This window comes from Lissotriton vulgaris, chromosome 4_1 (assembly GCF_964263255.1).
Source record: "Lissotriton vulgaris chromosome 4_1, aLisVul1.2, whole genome shotgun sequence".
Classification (NCBI taxonomy): domain Eukaryota; kingdom Metazoa; phylum Chordata; class Amphibia; order Caudata; family Salamandridae; genus Lissotriton; species Lissotriton vulgaris.
In genome coordinates this window covers 1362298336-1362320465 of record NC_141691.1, presented here as the reverse complement: position 1 = coordinate 1362320465, position 22130 = coordinate 1362298336, and the positions used below count along the sequence as shown (strand labels likewise).

The 22130-nt window shown below is 50.8% G+C and overlaps 1 protein-coding gene across 1 annotated transcript in view; it reads left to right on the top strand.

Annotated features, from left to right (window-relative positions):
- Positions 1 to 22130, top strand: part of SMCHD1 (structural maintenance of chromosomes flexible hinge domain containing 1) — a 2274803-nt gene that overhangs the window by 577376 nt on the left and 1675297 nt on the right. The window contains exon 16 of the mRNA XM_086965602.1: positions 17054 to 17136. Within this exon, the coding sequence (XP_086821728.1) occupies positions 17054 to 17136 (83 nt within the window). The remainder of the gene's footprint in view (positions 1 to 17053; positions 17137 to 22130) is intronic.

Sequence of the window (22130 nt, the reverse complement as noted above, 5' to 3'; positions counted from 1 at the left end):
TTGAGCGAATGATGGGAGGGTCGAGTAAGCTCTCACATTGCAAAAACAAATTTAGCAAAATCACAACTTTGTCACAAAATATTTTAAATTAACCCTGAAATGTGTTGTCATAACTAATTCCATATTTGTTTGACTATTACCAAAGCTCCTAATTGCCATTAAAAAGTTTTTTGTACTCTACATTATTGGCCCATCTAAAATAACGCATAATTTCATGTGGGGGCAAGAGTGTATAAAAGCTGAATACTGCGTAATGACGCGTTCTGCAGGGTATTGCTCAACCGCACCCATTATCAAAACAATCGTGGTGTCTACAAAGCGCAAGTAAACAGTATAAAATCTGAATACTTCGTGAAGATGCGCTTTGCGAGTTATTGCTCAACCGCACCCATTATCCAAACAATCGTGGTGTCTATAAAGCGCAAGTAAACAGTATAAAAGCTGAATACTTCGTGAAGACGTGCTCTGCAAGGTATTGCTCAACCGCACTCCTGGTCTCGAATCGAATTGGCAGGCCAGCAAGAGGGATGCTTGCTCTTCAGCTCTACACTGGACCAGAATTATACAGAACTGGAACCAACACCCTGAAAACAAGTGGATGGATTTACCCAATAGTCTTAAATTAGAGATCAAATTATATGGATCTTATTCTAAGATGGATCTGAGAGAGTAAAAGCGACCTGCCATTGGTCTTATTAAAGTGTGACTGATCAAGGCATTACAATAATCCTTGAAAGAGGCCATAGGAGTCGTAAGGAAAGAGAATAACCAAGAACAAAGCCTTTTAAAGAAAACTATACTGTACAATCGAGCTCTTCTAAGATTGAGAAAATTAGACGAGACGTCCTTTAAAAAACCTTCCCGAGGAAAAAAAAAAAAAATTCTCCATTAACTAACACATTTTTAGATCCACCTTAGCACCGAAACGCCGCATCGACAGTTGTTGTTCATTTCATAATTGTGTATACTGTTTTTAAAAATATATGACTATCCCCCAGATGCATCAAGCACCCATTTTGCGATTCCTTATTAGTGAAAAATAAGGATTCGCTAATAAGGAATAGCAAAATGCTATGCAAGAAGAAATCGGTCAAAAAATAGCGATTTCTTAGAATTCCTTAATTGCGACTTGCAAATTGCGAGTCGCAATTAAGGAACACCTCCCCATTTATTCCTAGGGGGCTAAAGGCCCGTAGGAATGAATTGGAAGACATTCTCAATTTGCGAATCGCAATTAGCGAATCGCAAATTGAGAATGCGATTTCAAGGGTGCAGGGTGTTGCACCCCTGAAATTGATCTGTGCACATATGTTGCGCACACACATGACCTTAGGGCATGTGTGTGTGCGCAACATGACACTTTGAAAAATGCACTTTAGTGCATTTTTCAAAGTTTTTGCAAATGGTAATTTGCGAGCCCTATTAGCATAATCGCTATTTTTTAAACTTTAATGCATTGCATTTAAGGAATCTCAAATTGAGATTTCTTGAATGCAAGTAATCGCAATTTTGCGATTTCTTAATTTGCCATTTTTGCATTTGGAATGATGCATACCAAATGCAAAAATACCGGTCACAAAGGGGCAGATTCTGAGAATCTGCCCCTTTGCTAGCGGGTTCTAGCTTGATGCATCTAGGCCTATATGTTTTTAATATGTTTTTTAATTTTGCATGTAAAAATTAACCCCTTGTGTGCTGAGCTCAGCTCGTCATCAATGCCAATGCACCTTTGACGAGCTCAGCTCGTCATGAGCATAGGAGCACTGTAGCTCATGACAAGCTGAGCTCGTCATGAGCACGGGGGCGCCGCTCACGCCCTCCCCCTCCCCCCCCCCCCCCCCCCCCCCCCCCCCCCCCCCCAGCACAGCAGAATGATTACCCCAGCAGCCAAGGGGTTAAATGAAACATGTTTTCTGAATAAAAACTTAATTGATAAAACATTCCTTTGAATCTATATGTCCAATTGGAAATGTAATATATTGTGTATTATTTTGTATATTAATATGTAAATTTAGCAACCTGGTAAATTTGTCTTAATATTTCATTAGAGTATGGCCATTGTTTAATCAAATTAACCAATCAGGTTAGAGGATTCAATCCTCCTGTTTTCTGAATAAAAGGAGAAGAGAACCTTTTTTTTTGTTTTTTCTTGGTTTCTTGGCCTCCAGCCACTTGGAGGTGCATTTTGCTTGAACTGGAACTCAAGAGTCCTGTGTGCCTCTCAGCCCTTACCTCTCCTGCCCAGAGTACTGAAAAAGATCAAAAAGGAACAAGACCGAGTCATCCTAATGGCACCGAACTGGGCGAAGAGAGTGTGTACCTAGAACTTCTGGTCATGAGCATTTGTCCTCTGATTCGGTAGCCCCTTCAGGAGGACCACCTGTCACAGCAGTGGGGCATGATCCTGAGTTTGCTGAAACTGTCTTCATGCGTGGAGATTGAATGGCAACACTTGATGACTTTTGACCTTCTTCCCGCAGTGATTAGTGTTATCTGAAAAAGACTGGTAGTTCTAGATTCCTTACCATAGAATTACCCCCCGGCGTCAGACTGGATCCGGAGAATTTTTTCTCAGCATTACCGCATGTTCGTCGGTAGGTGGTTGTGATTGACTCTGCGTTCGTCGTTTGTGTTGTGATTGCCGGAATGAGGTTGCGGTATCTACTTAGTCGCCGCCTCTGTGCTCTGACGTCCGTTCTTTCTTTTTCCGCGCCAGCCAGTGCAGATCCGGAGAGAGCATTATCCTAACACTTTTTTGACTTTTGTTGAAATCTTTTTTGAGTCGTTCACTCCTGGTACACGTAGGCATGTCCCGTCACAGACCCACACCTTGTGTGCCTCCGGTGTCTGGAGCACGACCACAACCCGAAGTCGAGCTCCCACTGTCGGGCCACAATCCCAAAGTCTTTGTGGTAGCAGTACCGAAAGCTTCTGGAGGCCCGGCAGTCACCTCTGCGCCGCTCGTGGTCCTGGTCGAGAGGGAGGTCGCAGGACCGATCGCGGAGTCACCACCAACATTCCTTCCCGAAGTCTTCTTCATCGGGTAAGTCGAAGCACAAGAAGAAGGCGAAGAAGCACTGTCCGTCTTCGCCTACTCCCCGTCCGTCGTGGGACACGGAAGGGCGTCGTCCTTTGGCTCCACCCACAGAGCCTGCTTGGACGGCTCCGAGCTTCCCTCTCTTTCCGGGAGCCGGAGCGTCCCCTGTCCAGCTTTGTGCATTTTACGAAGCCCCCCACCCCATCTTTGGGCAGCCCAACTCCGCCAGCATTCCTTCGGGCCCTGCGCACTTAGCTGCGGGTTCTAGGCCTTCGATGCCGGTGGCTCCGGCCTCTGGGCCACAGGGCCACTAGGGATTTAGGCCTGGATCCACATTGGCGCCGGTTGACCTCACAACACCTCCCCTGGTGCCGATTTATCTGATGACGCCTTCGCCACCGGTTGTGTCCCCGGCCGGCGTCGACTCTGGCCTCCCCCTCGACTTAGACACGGAGCCGGACTGGCGCCGGCTGGTACTTTTGTGCCACTGTTTCATCCTGGTGTTCCTTTTTGCTCTGAGTGGCAGCCAGAGGAGGGTGAGGAGGACTTGGAGGGGTCTGTGAACCCACTGGCGAACCAGCTAGAAGAGCTGGACTGGAGAGAGGAGCTGGGTGATGCTAGTGGTCTGGACACCTCCCCAGACCTTGGTATGCTTTCTCCCCCTACCTTGGCTACAGACGAGGGAGCCTCCTATGGTATGGGGTTGTGTATAGTGGGCGAGGCCTTGGGCCTTGAGCTTCTTACGATGGCAGTCAGGATTAACCTGACTGAGGGGCTTCAGCCGACAGCAGTCTCTTCAGAGCGCCTGCTGCCATTCAGCAAGGCCCTCACAGATATCCTTCTGGGCACTTGGTCCAAGCCCAGTACAGGGACTCCTGTGGCTAGGATGATTGCCCTTCGCCACCGCCCGGCCCCTTGCGATCCAATTTTCCTCTCCCAATACCCTATCCCCTGGTGTTCCAAGCCTCAACATCCAAAGGCGCGTTCCCTACTGCTCCCCCAGATAGGGAATCCAAGAAGCTGGACCATCTTGGGAAGATGTTCTCTTCCGCCAGTTTAGGACTGCGGTCGGTGAACACCGCAGGTCTCTTGGGCCACTACACTCATTCTGTGTGGGACACGGTGCAAAGTGCTGCCACAGTGCCCGGAGGAGGCCCAGACTGTACTGTCCCATGCGGTTGCAGAGGTTAGAGACGCAGCCAAGTTCGCCATTCGATGTGGGCTGGAAACTGCCGACTCGCTAGGTAGAACGATTTCTATATCAGTAACCTTGAGACGATACACCTGGCTGAGGTCCACTGGCTTTTCCGGGGATGTTCATTCGACCCTTTTGGACATGCTCTTTGATGGCCGTCGTCTGTTTGGCGACAAGGCAGACAATGCTCTTGAGTGCTTCAAGGGCTCTACTGCTGCTGCCAGATCCTTGGGCCTCGCTGCCACCTCTCGTCCTGTTCAGTCAGCCTTTTGCCCCTTTCGTGGCTACTGAAGGGGTGCCCCACCACGTTCTACCCAGGGTCACAGGCCGGCGAAAGCTACTCAGCCTCTGCTCGGCTGGGGACGTGGGACCCAGCTCCGTGAGTTTGGGGGACGGTGGGCAGGCCAGTCCACCTGTGCCCCTCCTTATCAGCCTCCAAGCCTTCCTAGTCCGACCTTTTGGGCCAGCAGTTGCCGGTGGGTGTCAGGAGTTCGAGGCATGTGGGCTGCTGAATTCATATCTGTGCATAGATCGCCGCCTAGTGTTGGGTCCGGATGATTGCACATTGTTGTCCTGGAAGAGTCTTCGAAGTATCATGAGATAGGTGGCTCCTCCCCTGGACTACAGTGCGCATGGGCATCGGCTCCATCCCCAGATTGTTTTTTTCCGCCATTGGGTTCGGATGTGCGTCGGTTCCCTCTGTCGGAACCGATAGTTGTTAACTTTCTTAACTCGAGACCAAAAGGTCTTTAGGCTTGGCGCCGGTATCGTTTTCGTTCGGGTTACTGTTTTCTTCAGCTCCGAACTCTCGCTGCCCTTCCGCGTGCTGTCGGCGCGGACGGGCCTACACGACGCTCCAGACATGGAACGGACTCCGTTTAAACGGTGCCCAGTGTGCAACCAAAAATACTCGCACCTCGACGTGCACCCGGTGTGCAACACTTGTCTGTCGCCGGACCACGACGAGGCCAGGTGTATGGCCTGCTCGAAGTTCTGGTGCAAGAAGACCCTCAAGATTCGTCGGGCTGCGAGACTCCAGGCCAAACTGTCTGCGCCCCCGCCGGAGGACATCTTCGAAGAAGGCGTCGGAAGCGACAATGTCCAACAGGTTTCGGACTCTAGCCCTGCGTCCGAGGGGGAGGCCTACGACGCAGGAGACGAGGAGTTTGACGAAGCCGGCGACGAGGTAGGGGACGACGATACGGCCATTGCCACCGTAGGGGATAGCTCGGAGGAGGAGCATCCCCGGACTGACTCGGGGCCCGACCCCCTTCCTGCGGCCCAGGTCGAGGGATCGCCTTCGGGCCTTACCCAAGACCATGTTATTAGTCCAGCAGCCCCGCCTACGAGCCCGGCCACGGACATTTTGGAGGTGCCACTCACATTTCCGAAAACGAAAGTGAAGCCTTCGGGTTCAACGCCTCCGGTTTCGAAACTGAAAGTGAAAGCAGTGCTGGGGGCTCTGGAGGCGTCAAAATCTAAAAAATTCAAAATGGCCGACAAGGACAGCCCCGCCAAGATGGCCGACCCGAAGACCTCGGGGTCGGTGGCGAAGCCGAAGTCGTCCGACGCGGCTGCGTCGGCGCCGAAGATGGTCGCGGTCGATGACCCGAAGAAGGCTTCAAAGAAGCGTCAAGGCGATCCAACTGCTCTGGCTTCCCCGGCTCCGGCCGTCGGAGCCAAGGACGGTACCGCATCGACTCCAAAGACGGTGCCTCTAGTCGACACCACTCCCAAGTCGGGTAAAACACGAGAGGCAGTCACTCCCTCTCCAGAACTTTCAAAGAAAGTCGAAGCGTCCCTGCAGCGGATTCGAAAGGTCGCGGAGCATCCCGACCCTGAAGCTGGGGTGTCGAAGCCCCCGCTGAAGCCGTCGAAAGCACAAGCGCCTATCCGCTTCACCCTGCCGCCGAAGTCGACGCCGAAGGCCTTCGCTTCAAAGCAGGTAGCTGAGGTGCCCTCGAAGCAGGTGTCGACGCCCAAAGCGTCTCCGGTGGTGGCTAAACCTCGGCTCCAGACACTCGCAGAGGAAGAACGTCGTGAAGTCCTCATCGATGCCAATACCGGGAAACTGTCCCTCCTCAAGAGGAAAATCACCACGGAGCCGGTGTTCGAACACTATCGCATTCCTCTCAAAAACAAGAAGGACTCTGCGGGTACTTTAGCACCTTTGGCGCCGGCGTCTCCAAGTGACATGCCGCGTTCCCCGACTCACTCCAACGCGGGGGATGGCGACGAGGAAGAGGTCGAGTACAACTATCCGGCGTACTCGGATCCGGAGGAGGAGCATGAACCTTGGTCTGCCGGAGGCGACCCTGAGGACCCGCAGTCGGGTCAGGAACCGCAGCTCTTTGCGGCGAAGACTTCGCCAACGGAGGACTCTGCTGCCTTCAACGCGTTGATCGAGATAGCTGCGGCTAACCACGATGTCGAGCTGCACTCTGATCCTGTGGATGTGGACTTTCTATTTGACACTTTCTCTGTGGCCGAGAAGTCAATCAAAACTTTGCCAATGCTCAAGGGCGTGCTCAAGCACGCGCAGGAGGTCTTCAAGGAGCCCACTCGCGCACGTGTCATCAATCCACGCATTGATAAAAAATATAAGGCAGCGCCCTCGGATCCAACATATATCAAGGGACACTTGCCACTGGACTCTTTGGTTGTGTCCAACGCGCGCAAGAGGGCGAACTCACAGACAACTGGTGACGCTCCTCCCCCTGATAAAGAGTCGAAAATATTTGAGGCCTCAGGGAAATGGATTGCTGCACAGGCAGCTAACATTTGGCGCATCTCAAACACGCAGGCCCTACTTGCACGCTAAGATAGGGCTCATTATGACACCCTTGAGGCACTGCTCCAGCACTTGCCTGACCAGTACAAGGAAGGGGCGGAAATGTTAATTCAAGAGGGAAAGCTCATCACAAACGCTTCCATCAAATGTGCGCTAGATGTGGCTGATACAGCCTCCAGGGCAATCAACACTAGTGTGTTGCTCAGAAGGCATGCATGGCTTAGGATTTCAGGGTTTAAACCTGATATACAAACAACCATCCTGAACCAAACGGTTAATCCTGACCATTTGTTCGGCCCAGAGGTGGACGCGACACTTGAGAAAATGAAAAAAGATACAGACACTGCTAAGTCTATGGGAGCCCTCCAGTCTCAGCAGTTTCGGGGCGGTTCCTTTCGCCGCTCCAATACCAGAGGCACCTCAAGGGGTCAGGCATCGCAATCCACCCAGTACTACAAGGGCAATTCCCAAACCTCATACACCAACAAGGGTAGAGGTGGCTACAGAGGCAACAACATCAAGGGCAGGGGACGTGGAAACAACAGCTCCAGGTCCACCGCCGCCAACAAGCAGTGACGCCCTGTCACTGCTCCCCGACCACACAACACCAGTCGGGGGGAGACTCCAGCAGTTCCTACCCGTGTGGAGATCCATCACCACGGACAGGTGGGTCAAGTCTCTTATCCAGTACGGTTACTGTCTGGAACTTACCTCCACTCCACCAAACATACCCCCAAGAAACCGTCCTATGTCCGGCGAGCACTTGCTCTTGTTGCAGCAGGAAGTTCAGGTCATGCTGCAAAAAGGGGCAATAGAGCTCGTCCCACTGCAGGAAAGGGGTACAGGGGTTTACTCTCTTTACTTTCTAATCCCCAAAAAGGACGGTTCCCTGTGGCCCATCCTGGACCTCAGGCCCCTCAACTGGTACATTCTCTCGGAGCATTTCCATATGCTCATGTTGCAGCAGGTACTCCCTCTGCTCCAACAGGGGGACTTCCTAGCTACGTTGGATCTAAAAGATGCATACTTTCATATCCCCCTGCATCCTTCCCACAGAAAATATCTCAGATTCACGATCCAAGACCAGCACTACCAGTTCAGGGTTCTGCCGTTCGGGGTCACCACAGCGCCAAGGGTCTTTACAAAGTGCCTGGCGACTGTGGCGGCGCATCTGCGACGCCAGAACGTCCACGTCTACCCTTACCTGGACGACTGGCTCATTCAAGCAAAAACAGAACAACAGTGCGCCGACCACGTGTCCCGCACCATTCATCTCCTGCACGATCTGGGATTCTCTCTGAACTACCCAAAATCCCATCTCCAGCCCGCCCATGTACGACAGTATCTGGGCGCGACGATAAACTCTCTGGCAGCCACTGCGCAGCCAAATTCAGTGAGAATCGCCAGTATCCAAACGCTGATCCAACGATTCAGACCTCAACACTCGCTTCCAGCGAAGGTGTTCATGCAGTTGATAGGCATGATGGCCTCCTGCATCTCCATTGTCCCGCACGCGATACTACATATGCGTCCGCTTCAGGAGTGCCTGGCACGTCAGTGGACTCAGGCTCATGGGCAACTGACAGACCTAGTGTTGGTGAGCGGTCGGGCATACAACTCTCTGCATTGGTGGAATCCACAAAACCTTTGCAAGGGCCGACCATTCCAAGAGCCTGTGCCACAGATTATCCTGACGACGGACGCTTCTCTCCAGGGATGGGGAGCGCATGTACTCCAGTACACGGTGCAGGGACTATGGACACTACAGCAAAGGAAGATGCACATCAATGTGTTGGAACTGATGGCAATCTTCATGGCCTTAACCCCTTCCATGCTGGTGACGAACCCCAGCCGTCATGCACTACAGTGCTCGTGTGCTGATGACGGCTGGGGTTCGTCATGGCCCGCCCGTGTTCTGCCGGCTGCAGCACACGGGGAAAATCGCAGCCGCACGGAAGGGGTTAAAGGCGTTCAAAGTACATCTGTGCAACAAGGTCGTGTTGATCCGGACGGACAACATGACAGCCATGTACTACATTCAGAAGCAGGGAGGCACACACTCTCTGCAGCTGTCTCATCTGGCTCAGAGCATGTGGAAGTGGGCCATTCAGAGGAACATCTTCCTCATGGCAGAGCATCTCCCGGGCAAAGACAACCAGATGGCGGACCTGCTCAGCAGGCACAGTCATCAAATGCACGAGTGGGAGATACATCCATCAGTACTCCAGCCGTACTTCCAAAGGTGGGGTCTTCCAGAGATAGACCTGTTCGCCACAAAGGAGAACGCAAAATGCCAAAGCTTCGCCGCCAGGTTCCCACACCCGCAATCACAGGGCAATGCGATGTGGATGAACTGGTCAGGCAGATTTGCGTACGCTTTTCCCCCAGCACCTCTGATACCGCTGGTGGCACGCAAACTCAGGCAGCACTCGATGACTCTCATCCTGGTTGCTCCAACGTGGGCTCGCCAACCATGGTACACCACGTTTCTAGAACTCTCCGTGGTACCGCATCAAAGGCTTCATCTCACACCCAGCCTTCTGACGCAGAGCCATGGCGACATTCAGCACCCAGATCCGCAACAGCTCAACCTGGCGATCTGGCTCCTGAAGTCCTAGAGTTTGGCTACCTCAATCTTCCCCCCGATTGCATGAACATCATTCGGGAGGCAAGGAAGCCCACTACTAGAGCTTGTTATGCGGCTAAATGGAAGAGATTTGTCATCTACTGTGTTAACCACAATATTGACCCGTTAGATGCTTCAATTCAAAACATCATTTGTTACTTGTTCCACCTGTATCAATGCAATTTGGCATACTCTTCCATCCGCATTCACCTGTCTGCTATGGCAGCGTACCTCCAGAACAGACAACACCTGTCTCTTTTTAAGGTCCCTGCTATCAAGGCTTTTCTGGAAGGACTCAAGAGAGTCATTCCGCCAAGGACCCCACCAGCTCCAGAATGGAACCTCAATGTGGTTCTTACAAGGCTGATGGGTCCTCCCTTCGAGCCACTGCACTCTTGTGAGCTTCAATTTCTGACTTGGAAGGTTGCTTTCTTAGTAGCAATTACATCGCTACGGAGGGTTAGCGAGTTGCAGGCGCTCACCATCCAGGAACCTTTCTTCCAAGTGCATGCTAACAGGGTTGTGCTCCGCACTAACCCTAAATTCTTACCCAAGGTTGTGTCTCAATTCCATATAAACCAAACAATTGAGTTGCCAGTGTTCTTCCAAAACCCAGAGACGCTGGCAGAGCGGATGCTCCACACCCTTGACGTTAAAAGAGCCTTGATGTACTACGTGGACAGAACAAAAGATTTTCGCAAAACCAAGCAGCTTTTCGTTGCTTTTGCCTCACACCACAAGGGAAACGCTATCTCCAAAGCTGGGATCGCTAGGTGGATTGTGAAATGCATTCAAATCTGTTACGCCAAAGCTAAACGCACTCTCACTATCCCACCAAGAGCCCACTCCACCAGGAAGTTGGGGGCCTCTATGGCTTTCCTAGGTAACATTCCCTTAGAAGATATTTGTAGGGCAGCCACATGGTCTACCACACATACTTTCACTAAGCATTACTGTGTAGACGTGCACTCCAAGCAGCAAGCAGCTGTTGGTCAGGCTGTTCTCAAAACACTTTTTCAGACTGCTGCAGCTGGCACGGGCGACCGCCGCTGATGGAGGGACTGCTATGTATTCTATGCACAGATATGAATTCAGCAGCCCACATGCCTCGAACTGCAAATGCTACTTACCAGTATGCATCTGTTCTTGGCATGTAGGGCTGCTGACATTCATATCGCCCACCCTCCTCCCCGGCGCCTGTAGCAGCTGCAGTCTTCATATATATATATATGCTCATAGCATGGTCATCACTCACATTCTTCACTCCATCTCTGCCAATGGCTAAAAATAATCTGGGGATGGAGCCGATGCCCATGCGCACTGTAGTCCAGGGGAGGAGCCACCTATCTCATGATACTTCGAAGACTCTTCCAGGACAACAATGTGCAATCATCCGGACCCAACACTAGGCGGCGATCTATGCACAGATATGAATGTCAGCAGCCCTACATGCCAAGAACAGATGCATACTGGTAAGTAGCATTTGCATTCTCCATCACCTCACCCACTGGCACAACATCACGTCGGACAGGTGGGTTTTGCATATATTCCAAAGGGACTACTCCGTCCCCTTCAAAGCTACCCCTACCTCTATTACACCTACACTCCATCCCATGTCAGAGGAACACTTGGCCCTTCTCCATCAGGAAGTTACGTCTCTCTTGGACAAGGGAGCCATCGAGCGAGTCCCTGTGCCAGAAGTTGGTTGTGGTTTGTTATTCCCACTACTTTCTGGTGCCCATGAAGGACAAAGGCCTGCGTCCTATCTTGGATCTAAGGGACGTCAACCGCTTCCCCCAGAAGTAGAAGTTCAAAATGTTGACATTGGCTCAGGTATTGTCTACTCTCGACCCTGGAGACTGGATGGTAGCTTTGGACTTGCAGGACGCTTATTTGCATATCCCCGTCCTGCCGGCCCACAGGCGTCACCTACGGTAGGCCACGAACATTTTCAGTTTACCGTGCTCCACTTTGGCCTTACAAGCGCCCCTCGGGTATTCACGAAAGTGATGGCGTTGGTCGCAGCTCACCTCCGCAGATCAGGGGTTCCAGTCCTCCCCTATCTCGATGACTGGCTGTTAAAGGCGACTACGGTGGATTTCCAGCTCTCGCTGGCGTTCACTATCAATGTGCCAAAGTCACCCCTGATTCCCTCTCAGCAGCTCCTTTTCATCAGAGCAGTTCTTGATACAGCACAGTTTAGGGCTTATCCTCCCGAGCAGCGAGTCCGAAATATTAGGGCTATGATACTGATGTCTCAGTCTCTATCCCGGATTTCGGTGAGAATGACGATGATGATGCTGGGCCTCCTGCATCCTGCTGGTGGACCATGCCAGGTGGCATATGCGGGCTCTGCAGTGGGACTTGAAGTTCAAGTGGGCGCAGCATCAGGAGCAACTTTATGATTGCGTCCAGATCTCGGAGGGCACTGCACGCCAATTGCAGTGGTGGCTAACGAACCAAGATTGGGGCAGCGGCAGATCCCTCTCCCTCCCTCAACCAGAGTTCACAGTGCTGACATACGCGTCCCTCCTGGGGAGGGGCGGCCACATGTGGGAGGGGGAGATCAGAGGCCTCTGGTCGCCGGCAGATTCCGGGCTCCACGTCAAGCTTCTGGAGCTCTGGGCGATTCGTGTTGCACTGGAGGCATTCCTTCCCTCTGTCAAAGGAAGAGTAGTGCAGGTGTTCAAGAACAACACCCCTGCCATGCAGAATTGCTACAAACTGGGCAGGGTGGGGTCGTGGGCCCTTTGTCAAGAGGCTCTTTGCCTATGGACATGGCTGGAACTTCAGGGCATGTCCTTGGTGGTTCAACACCTGGCAGGTTCCCTGAATGCCGGGGCGGACAAACTCAGCTACCGCTGCATGATGGATCACAAATGGAGTCTTCAGTCGAAGGGGGTCAGTGGGGAAAGCCTTTGTTAGATCTGTTTGCCACTGAAGAGAATGTGCAATGTCAACAGTTCTGCGCTTTGGAATTTCCAAAGCACCACTCGCTCTGCGACTCTTTTCGTCGTGACTGGAATTGCGGTCTTCTATATGTCTTTCCGCTTATACCAATTTGCCCAGAGTGCTTAAAAAGATCAAGCACAACCAGGCCCAAGTAATTCTTGTGGCCCCGGACTGGGCACGAAGAGTCTGGTATCCTGAGCTCTTGAACATGGCCATCAATCCTCCGATCAGACTGCCTCTTCGGAAGGATCTTCTGTCGCAGCAGCAGGGGACTGTTCTCCACTTGAACCTGTCCAGCTTCCAACTCCTTCCGTGGAGATTGGACGGCGACAGTTGACCGCTTTTGTCCATGCTACCGAAGTATGTAATGTTACTTGGCAGCCAGGAGTCCCTCCACCAAAACGGTATATACCCCCTCACAGGACCTCTGCGACTCCCTCGCCTCGTACTTCCACCGCAAGATCTCCGACATCCACAATAGTTTCAGCGCTCAACCCCCGCACCCACCGGTCGAACCTACGCACCCAGCCGCCATCCTCCAGACATGGACCGAGGTGACCACCGAAGACACGACAAGCATGATGAACACCATCCACTCCGGATCGCCGACCGACCCGTGCCCCCACCACATCTTCAACAAAGCGGCCCCCACCATCGCACCCCATCTCCGAGACGTCATCAACACCTCCTTCAACACAGCCACCTTCCCTGAGAGCTGGAAGCACGCCGAGCTCAGCGCGCTACTGAAGAAACCAACAGCGGACCCGACCGACCTCAAGAACTTCCGCCCCATCTCGCTCCTTCCCTTCCCGGCCAAAGTCATCGAAAAGGTCGTCAACAAGCAACTGCCCGCCTTCCTCGAGACGAACGGATCCCTCGACACATCGCAGTCCGGATTCAGAGCCAATCACGGCACCGAGACCGCCCTCATCGCAGCCACTGACGACATCCGAGCCCTGCTCGACAACGGTGAAACAGCGGCACTCATCCTCCTTGACCTCTCCGCTGCATTCGATACTGTTTGCCACCGCACCCTAGTCCAACGACTCAACGACACCGGCATCCAGGGGAAGGCCCTGGACTGGATCACCTCATTCCTCTCCGGAAGAACACAGAGAGTACGCCTCCCGCCGTTCCGCTCGGAGGCCACCGAAGTCATCTGCGGCGTCCCGCAAGGATCATCGCTCAGCCCCACTCTCTTCAACATCTACATGAAACCACTAGCTGCCATCGCTCGCTACCACAACCTGAACATCATTTCCTACGCCGATGACACCCAGCTGATCCTCTCCCTCACCAAAGACCCCGACACCGCCAAAGCGAACCTTCATGAAGGGATGAAAGACGTCGCCGAATGGATGAACAGCAGCCGCCTAAAGTTGAACACGGACAAGACAGAAGTCCTCATCCTGGGAACATCGCCCTCCGCATGGGACGACTCCTGGTGGCCCCCAGCCTTAGGCACCGCACCCAAGCCAACAGACCAAGCACGCAACTTGGGCATCATCCTGGACTCCTCCCTATCGATGACCAGGCAAGTCAACGCCGTCTCCTCATCTTGCTTCCACACACTCCGCATGCTCCACAAGATCTTCCAATGGATTCCCACCGAGACAAGGAAGACGGTCACCCAGGCCCTCATCACCAGCAGACTGGACTATGGAAACACCCTCTACGCCGGAACAACAGCCAAGCTTCAGAAGAGACTCCAGCGCATCCAGAACGCCTCCGCCCGGCTCATCCTGGACGTCCCCCGACGCAGCCACATCTCGAGCCACCTGAGAGACCTACACTGGCTCCCTGTCAACAAGAGGATCACGTTCAGACTCCTCATCCACGCACACAAGTCCCTCCAAGACCTGGGCCCTAGGTACCTCAACGACCGCCTGACCTTCTACACGCCCACCTGCCAGCTGCGATCGGCAAACCTCGCCCTCGCCGTCGTGCCTCGCATCCAGAGAGCCACCGCCGGAGGAAGATCCTTCTCCTACCTAGCGGCTAAGACATGGAACTCCCTGCCCGTCCACCTGCGGCTGACCCAGGACCACTTCGCCTTCAGGAAACATCTCAAGACCTGGCTGTTCGAGCAGTAGCAGACCCCCCTCCCCACGCGCCTTGAGACCCTTCCGGGTGAGTAGTGCGCGATATAAATGCCATGATTGATTGATTGATAGATGGAAACAATGTGGGGCTTTGTGCACAGCAAATTCTTGGATCCCCTCCTGCCCCTCTTTCAGAAGTTCTCCTCTTCATTCTTTCTTTGGCCCTGGAGGGCTCATCTCTGGGCACTCTTAAAGGCCATCGTTTGGCCATTTCGGCCTTTCTTCGCCTTCCTGATCAGCCTTCTCTTTTCAAGTCCCCTATTGTGAATAGATTTCTTAAGGGCATTACTCATCTTTTTCCTCCTATTCCTTTCGTAATGCCCCAGTGGGACTTTAATCTTGTATTGACTTACCTTATGTGTACTCCTTTTGAGCCACTACATAATTGTCCTCTCAGTATCTTGACTTTTAAGACTGCCTTTCTGGTTGCCATCACCTCTGCTCGCAGGGTGAGTGAGCTTCAGACTCTGTCTTCTAAACCTCCTTTCCTTGCTGTCCATCAGGACAAGGTTGTCCTCCGAACTAGACCTTCTTTTCTGCCCAAAGTAGTTACCTCTTTCCACATGCAACAGACCATCTCTTTGCCCCCCTTCTTCCCGCCACTGCATCCTTCCAAGGAGGAGGAGAGACTCAACCATCTGGATCCAAAAAGTGTGTTATCATTTTATCTGGATCTCCCAAAACAATTCCGGGTGGACGTCATCTCTTTGTTGGCTATGTGGGCACCAAGAAAGGTTGGGCCATGCAAAAACAGACCATCTCTCGATGGGTCGTCCTTTGTATTAAAATGTTCTATTCTTTGGTGAAAAAGGAGCATCCGGTAGGACGACGCACCCATTCCACCTATGGCAGCCACTATGGCTTTGGGACGTGGAGTCCCTCTCAGTGACATCTGCCAGGCAGCCAAGTGGGCATCACTGCACACGTTCACAAAACATTACTGCCTGGATAGTCAAGTCCAGAGAGACGGTTTCTTTGGGCGTTCAGTTCTCCAGGACTTTCTGGTGTGAACTTTGTTCACAGACCCAGCCCTGGGGATGGTATTGCTGGCGTATCTATTCTAAGGTAAGGAATCTATAACTAATAGTCTCTTTCATATGTAAAAGTTTCTTACCTTCAGTAACGATATATCTGTAAGAGGCATATATTAGTTCTAGATTCCTTACCGCCCCACCCACCCTCCCCGTTCTGTGAACTGACTTTTAGAGTAAGGGACTCCCTTTCAGGGCCCTAGTTTTGTGCACCAGTGATCAGTGTCTTGCATGGCTCTTCGCTTCTGGCGTGGAATGTTGTGTAAAAGAACTGACGTCAGCACGAAGGGGCGTCGCTTAAGTAGATACCGCAACGTCATTCCAGAGATCACGACGCTAACGACGAACGCCGAGTCGACCAATGCCACCTACCGACGCGCAGGGGTACTTCTGAGAACATATTCTCTGGATCCAGTCTGATGTCTGGGGGTAATTCTAAGGTAAGGAATCTAAACCTAATATATGTCTCTTACAGATATATCGGTAAAAAAAATAAGTAACTTGTTCATCTTGTCAGCCAGACATTCATCTACTAAATCGGTTTATGCAGGACACTAGGAGAAGTTTGTTGTTTGGTGTTCCTCCCATAATACCCTTGAGTGCAGTTGTCTTATGTTCTCTTTTTTTTTTACACGTCGTCAGCCCAGCAAGGACGTGCTGTTGCAGCAATGATTATCTGTCTGACCTTTTGGCTTTCCTATGCTTGCAAGATCTTCTATCCGTTTAGAAATCACCTGTTGTGATATGTTTCTTGAAAGTACTGTTCCATATATCCACTCCAGTTCCTTCTGTGATGCTGCAGTGGAACTTTAATCTGGTCATTACCTACCTGATGTGCATTGGTTCCCAGGGAGTGCACATCTGTCCCCTACATCTCCTGACAATGAAGACAGCGCTTCTCATCACCATAACATCAGCTAGGTGAGTGAGCGAACTTTTGGCCTTGTCCATACAACAACAGTACACTTCTTTTTACCTGGATAAACTGGTCCTCAGGATAAAAGTAGCTTTCCTGCAAAAGGTAGCCACGCCCTTTTATATAGAATAATCCATCACCATTCCGGCTTCTTATGCTCCATCTCACCCCTCCAAGGAGGAGAAACGGCTCCCTCGTTTTGACCCTGATTGCTCAAATATTGATTTAAAATGTTGATTGGGTTTCTTTTTTGCCAATTTTTAGTAGTTCTGTGTGAAGTGATGTTTAAGTTACAAAATGCTATGGGATCTTTCTCTTATGTAGAGATATTGCTTATGCATTCAGTAAATATTCTCTATATGGGGAATGAGACTTATAAATAACTTTTGATTTCGTTTTTTAGACTTCCAGATCGATTGTCAGTATCGTGGCCAGAGGGAGATGAGTTGCTGCCAGATGAGTTAAAGCATGCCGGCACTGCGATTGGTGAGCAGAATGTTTCATTTCGGTGATTTTCATTAATTTGTTAAATCCATAATATTATAATTTATTTGCTTAATTGTGTTACTATTCACACACACACAAAATGTCTGTCACAAGGATTGTTCAATATGCTGTGCTCAACTAACAAGTTCTTGTTTCGTTGTTCTTTTAGTATGATTTGGGTAGAATACGCTTGTTTGGTATCTCATCAGTCACTGTAATTAGAAGGCTCAAATGTAGTGCATTGTTCCTGCTCTCCAGGGTTATCTAGCTTGTCATGCTGAGTTGATATTCATATTTCTTGTTGTGAAAGGAGTATTCCTACTGACTGGTTTATTCCTCTTAATTTCTTGTGCTGTTTGCCTCGCAGTTTAAATAATTTCTTTTTTTTTAAGCATATACACTCTTCTAGCTAATCCCCACAGACACAGCCTTTAGTGCTGAGGCCTTGGTGTATTGTAAAGGTAATCATCTGGCTCTGTATTATATCACAAAGGAACAGTGATAATTGAATCTCCTTTTGTAGTCCCACTACCTACTCTTCTTACCGATTTGCGGCCTAATGTCAACTTGGTATTTGAGGCTAGAAAGCCTGACACTGGTACTCAAGGACTACAACAGACTTACTTTGCTTGGGAGTAAACCTATTTTGACTGTGCTCTTCCCCAGCAGTAGAGAAAGAGCATAGACGTGTTTTGCACTACTTGTTTGTGAATTTTGGTCAGGGATCCTTTGGCATGGCGGTCATGCATCAGTTTTGTAAATTAGTCGCATGTGAAGGTGCTCTCTATTTGATTCTACGACAGTAGAATTTTGGGATCCTCCTTGTTTGGTTGTCTCTGTAATTCACTTGAGCTTTGTACTTTTTCCATGGTTGCACATTCAGTTTGCTCTTAGTTACATAGAGTGCTTGCGTAACATGCACACTTTTTTACTACCTTCTGATCTTATTCTCAGTGCTTCAAGCCTATCTAGTAAGAGTGCTTTGGGCCCATCTAGATCGGTGTAGTCCATCAAATGATGTAAGTTAGACCCATTGCTGTGTTCATTAGCATTTTCTGGTAACCTCCTGACTGTGGCTTTTTGTTCTTTTAGCATATTAGACTCTCTGGTTTAATAGAGGTCACTTACGAGACTTTGAGGCTTTCTTTCTGTTTTCCCTCATTTTCTTCCTCAGAACTTTCCCAATTGTACTTGGGCCTCTGCTTCTTTTGCTTTGTGGACCATTTTGCTGGTTGTGGATTACCCCTGTTTTGTGGCTTAGTGCATGAGGCAAGAGCAGAACAGCGGATAGGGTCCCTGGAAAGGGTCCAGCGGATTCATGTTCCCAATCTTTATAGTTTCAGGCCAAACTTGTTAACGGATTCCACAATCTGCATTTCAAGATTTGCCCTCTAAATTGATGAATCAATGTAGTCACAATTGTAGAAAATGGCCAGAAGGCCATTTTTCCATCCAACTTGGACCCCTGAACATATGGCAGCATGCAGATGAGCAATCTGATTGCTCTGGGGTTAACCAACCAGACACATGGCAATCTCTAAGAAGCATTATGTCTGTATACCGACCTTGAGCACTATGAGCTCCCAGGCCCATTACCCCCAAACGATCCCCTATGCTTCCAGTCTGTAGATGATCAGCCCAGCCCACGATCAACTCTCAATGCGTGTGTCAGCTGCTCCACACCCACAGTTATAACACGGGGCAGTGCAAGAACAGGCCAGCATGTGTTAACCTCCACTGACCACAGCTATGCCCGAAACATAACTACCAATTAGAATGCTTGTAACCAATGGCTTGCAAGGGTGGGAGAAGGGGGGGTGCAAATCATCCATTTACTGTCACCCGCCTCCCAAATCCCCCCAGGAAATCGATTCCTGTCTAAAGGTGTCTTGAATAATTTGTCCATTTACACACACCTGGTGAAATCTCTTTTTTTCTGTTGCAGGTCACTAACTTTGAATGTACTTTGCCTATATGATCTCTCTGGTTGCAGATTGCATTCAGCACACATTTATGGTGTCACTAACCCTCATTCTTTACAGATTCCAAGAAGTCCACTACCAGAGGCATATTGATGTCCCACATGTTGTAGGAGGGCAATCTAGATCGCCAAAAACTCATTGCTGTGTCTTCCTTTTTCTGCTTGTCCTTTGAGGAATTTTGCCTTACTTCTCACAAAATTTCTGCATTGGTTCAAGTGGTGACAATTTCTTAACTTCACAAGTGCAACAGGACATTAGAGGGCCCATAATTTCAGTCCAATTTCTGTCTGAGCCCTTTTAACCATAGTTCTACAGCAAGAAAATCTCTGTGCTGGCTTCCTACATAGGAAAGGGTGGACTTCAAGGTGCCTTATACATGAATTGGAGTCATGCTCTTGCTGAACAAAATTGAACTGAAACCCTATCCATTTCTGCAAAACTAAACTCGTTGTCGCCGAATTCTGCAAGAAGTTGAAGAGTGCGGGTGCATTTATCGTTCCAGAGACCGCTCACACAACCTTTCTAAGTAGTAAGTTTCAAGGAAATTCCGATGCTTGCATAAAAAGCAAAAAAAATCCAAGCAGGGCTTGACAGAGTCCTGCCAACCGCACCATTCAGAGTCGTGTGGTTAGAAGTATATATCAGAAGTCCAAGTTGCTTACTTTGATGGCGCCTTTTCGGAGACACTCTACGTAACCACAGATTCATCACTGACCCACCCTCCTTCATGTTCTGTGGAATATGATCACATAGTCCTTTAATTAAATGCCAAGTCTTGAATATCAAAAAGAACAAATGATGGATTCAGTGCTAAAATGCAAACATTTCCCCCCAGTCACAAGGATCTGGGTTTAATCCAATGTTCTTTTGCTCCCCACGCCATCCCAGTTTAGACCCAGGCATATGCAAATCAGTCTTGACCCTGCTCCCCATGGGAACAGTCCAGCCCAAACTGCCAAGCCAGGTCCTCCCTGGACAGGAAACGAGCATCCTGGTACCAGTTTGGGATATCACTCCTCACTGGCTATGCTAGCTTGAATCCAGTGGTGCAGTGAGCACGGGACTCACGTCTGGGCTTGCCCTTCCTACTTAGGGCGACAAAAGCAAAAAGAACAAATGATGATTGACGGAATGCTGAAATGCAAACATTCACTCCCAGTCACAAGGTCCTGGGTTTAGTCTATTGTTCTTTTGGTCACCACGCCACCCCAGTTTGGATCCAGGCATATGCAAATCAACCTTGACCCTCTGCTCCATGGGAACAGTCCAGCCTGAACTGCCTAACCAGTAACAAGCATCCTGGAACCGGTTTTGAGGTATCAACCATCATGTGCCAGTATAGCTTGAATCCAGTGGGACAGTGAACAAGGAACCCATGTGTGGGCATACCCTTTCTGTGAGAAAGTGCCATATTTCTTGCCTTGGTATGCCCCCACTTTTTTCTGAACTGCTGATGTACTTTGACTGAGTGTGCCCTGGGCCCCTGCCAATCAGGTACACAGGGCCTGTGTTCCTTCCCTACAAAGAAAAGCTATGCTGAAACAAAATACCCAATTGGCATCTCTGGCCCCTGTCAGCCCCTAGTAAATGGTACCCTAGATACCCAGGGCATGGTAACCAGAGAAGACCCCTGAGGGCTGCAGCACTTATTGTGTCACCCCTAGGAGCCCTGCACCCTGGCTCCCACGCACTGCCTTTGCAGGTTGAGTGCCTAAGTACATAACTAAAGCAAGAGTCGACATGGCACACATCCCTGTGTGCCATGCCCACAGAACCCACTGCCCTGGCATACTTCAGTCATCCCTCTAGCTGGGTGCCCTATGCTAGAGGTGAGGGACCAGGTGCATGAGCCCTGTGCCCCTACAGTACCCAGGACCATTCCTGGGCACTGTAAGTGCAGTGTTGCCATTTAAGAGTATATGGTGCTGGGAGGTTGTCATTCACGAACTCCACAGCACCATAATGGCTTCACGGAAGACTGACAAGTTTGGTACCAAACTTCTCAGCACATTAAACCCACACTGATGCCAGTTTGGGATTTAATGTAAAATGCACGAGAAGGCATCTTAGAGATGCCTTCCAAAGACCCGAACCAACAATCCACATCTGGGCTGAGTGGCTGCAGAGGCTGCCACACAGCAGACATGTTGCTGGACCCCTGGGTGGAGAGCCCCCCGCTCTCCTGGGTCTGCAACAAAGCACATCCTGGGCGAGGTGCTATGTCTCCTCCCCCAGGATGGACAGGGGAAGCTTCAGAGGCATACCGCCTCTGAGAGCTTCTCCAGACCATTTGCTGTACCCAGCAACCAGCCCCCCAACAGTCCTACCCCCACTCTGGCGGGAAAAACTATGTCAGGAAGGGGGGTGTGCAAACCTGTGCTAACCCCACCCCTCAGGTGGAGGAGGCGAGGTGAAGTACGACCCCGGGCTCCAGCCATCTTGTAGATGGGGAGTCCTGCCCAAGCTCAGCTAGGCTCCTGCCCCCTCCCACAGGAGAGGAGCAGGCTAAGGGGTGTACTCACCCCAGGACAGGGACCCATTGATCCCTGCCCTTGCCCTACCTGTAACGCACCTAAATTTAGTATTTAGGGGCTCCCTGAACCTTCCTTCCTCAGATCCCGATATCAAAAAGAAGAAAGAAGATCAAGAAGAAGAAGACCCGCCGTGCAGCTGCTAACAACAGGACAACAACAACTGACTTGGCCCCAGCCCTACCAGCCTGTTGATCCTGGAACCTGCTCCTGCCTAAACCGGGCGACCTCCGCGGACAGCAACTTTGGGACACCCAGAGAACCTGCCTGCCTTGACCCTCTTGACGATTGGGACTCCCATCAGCAGAGGCTCTGCTGCAACAACCCACCTGGTGCCCACCAGGAAGCTCCGGACCAGCCCACTCTGCACCAGCCGAACCCCGGGCCGGGCCAACCCGAACCAAGGCCACGAGGAACGTCCCCCCGGCGACTTGGACCCGAAGTCCAGTGCCCAAAGACCCTCCTCGACGAACCAGCTGAC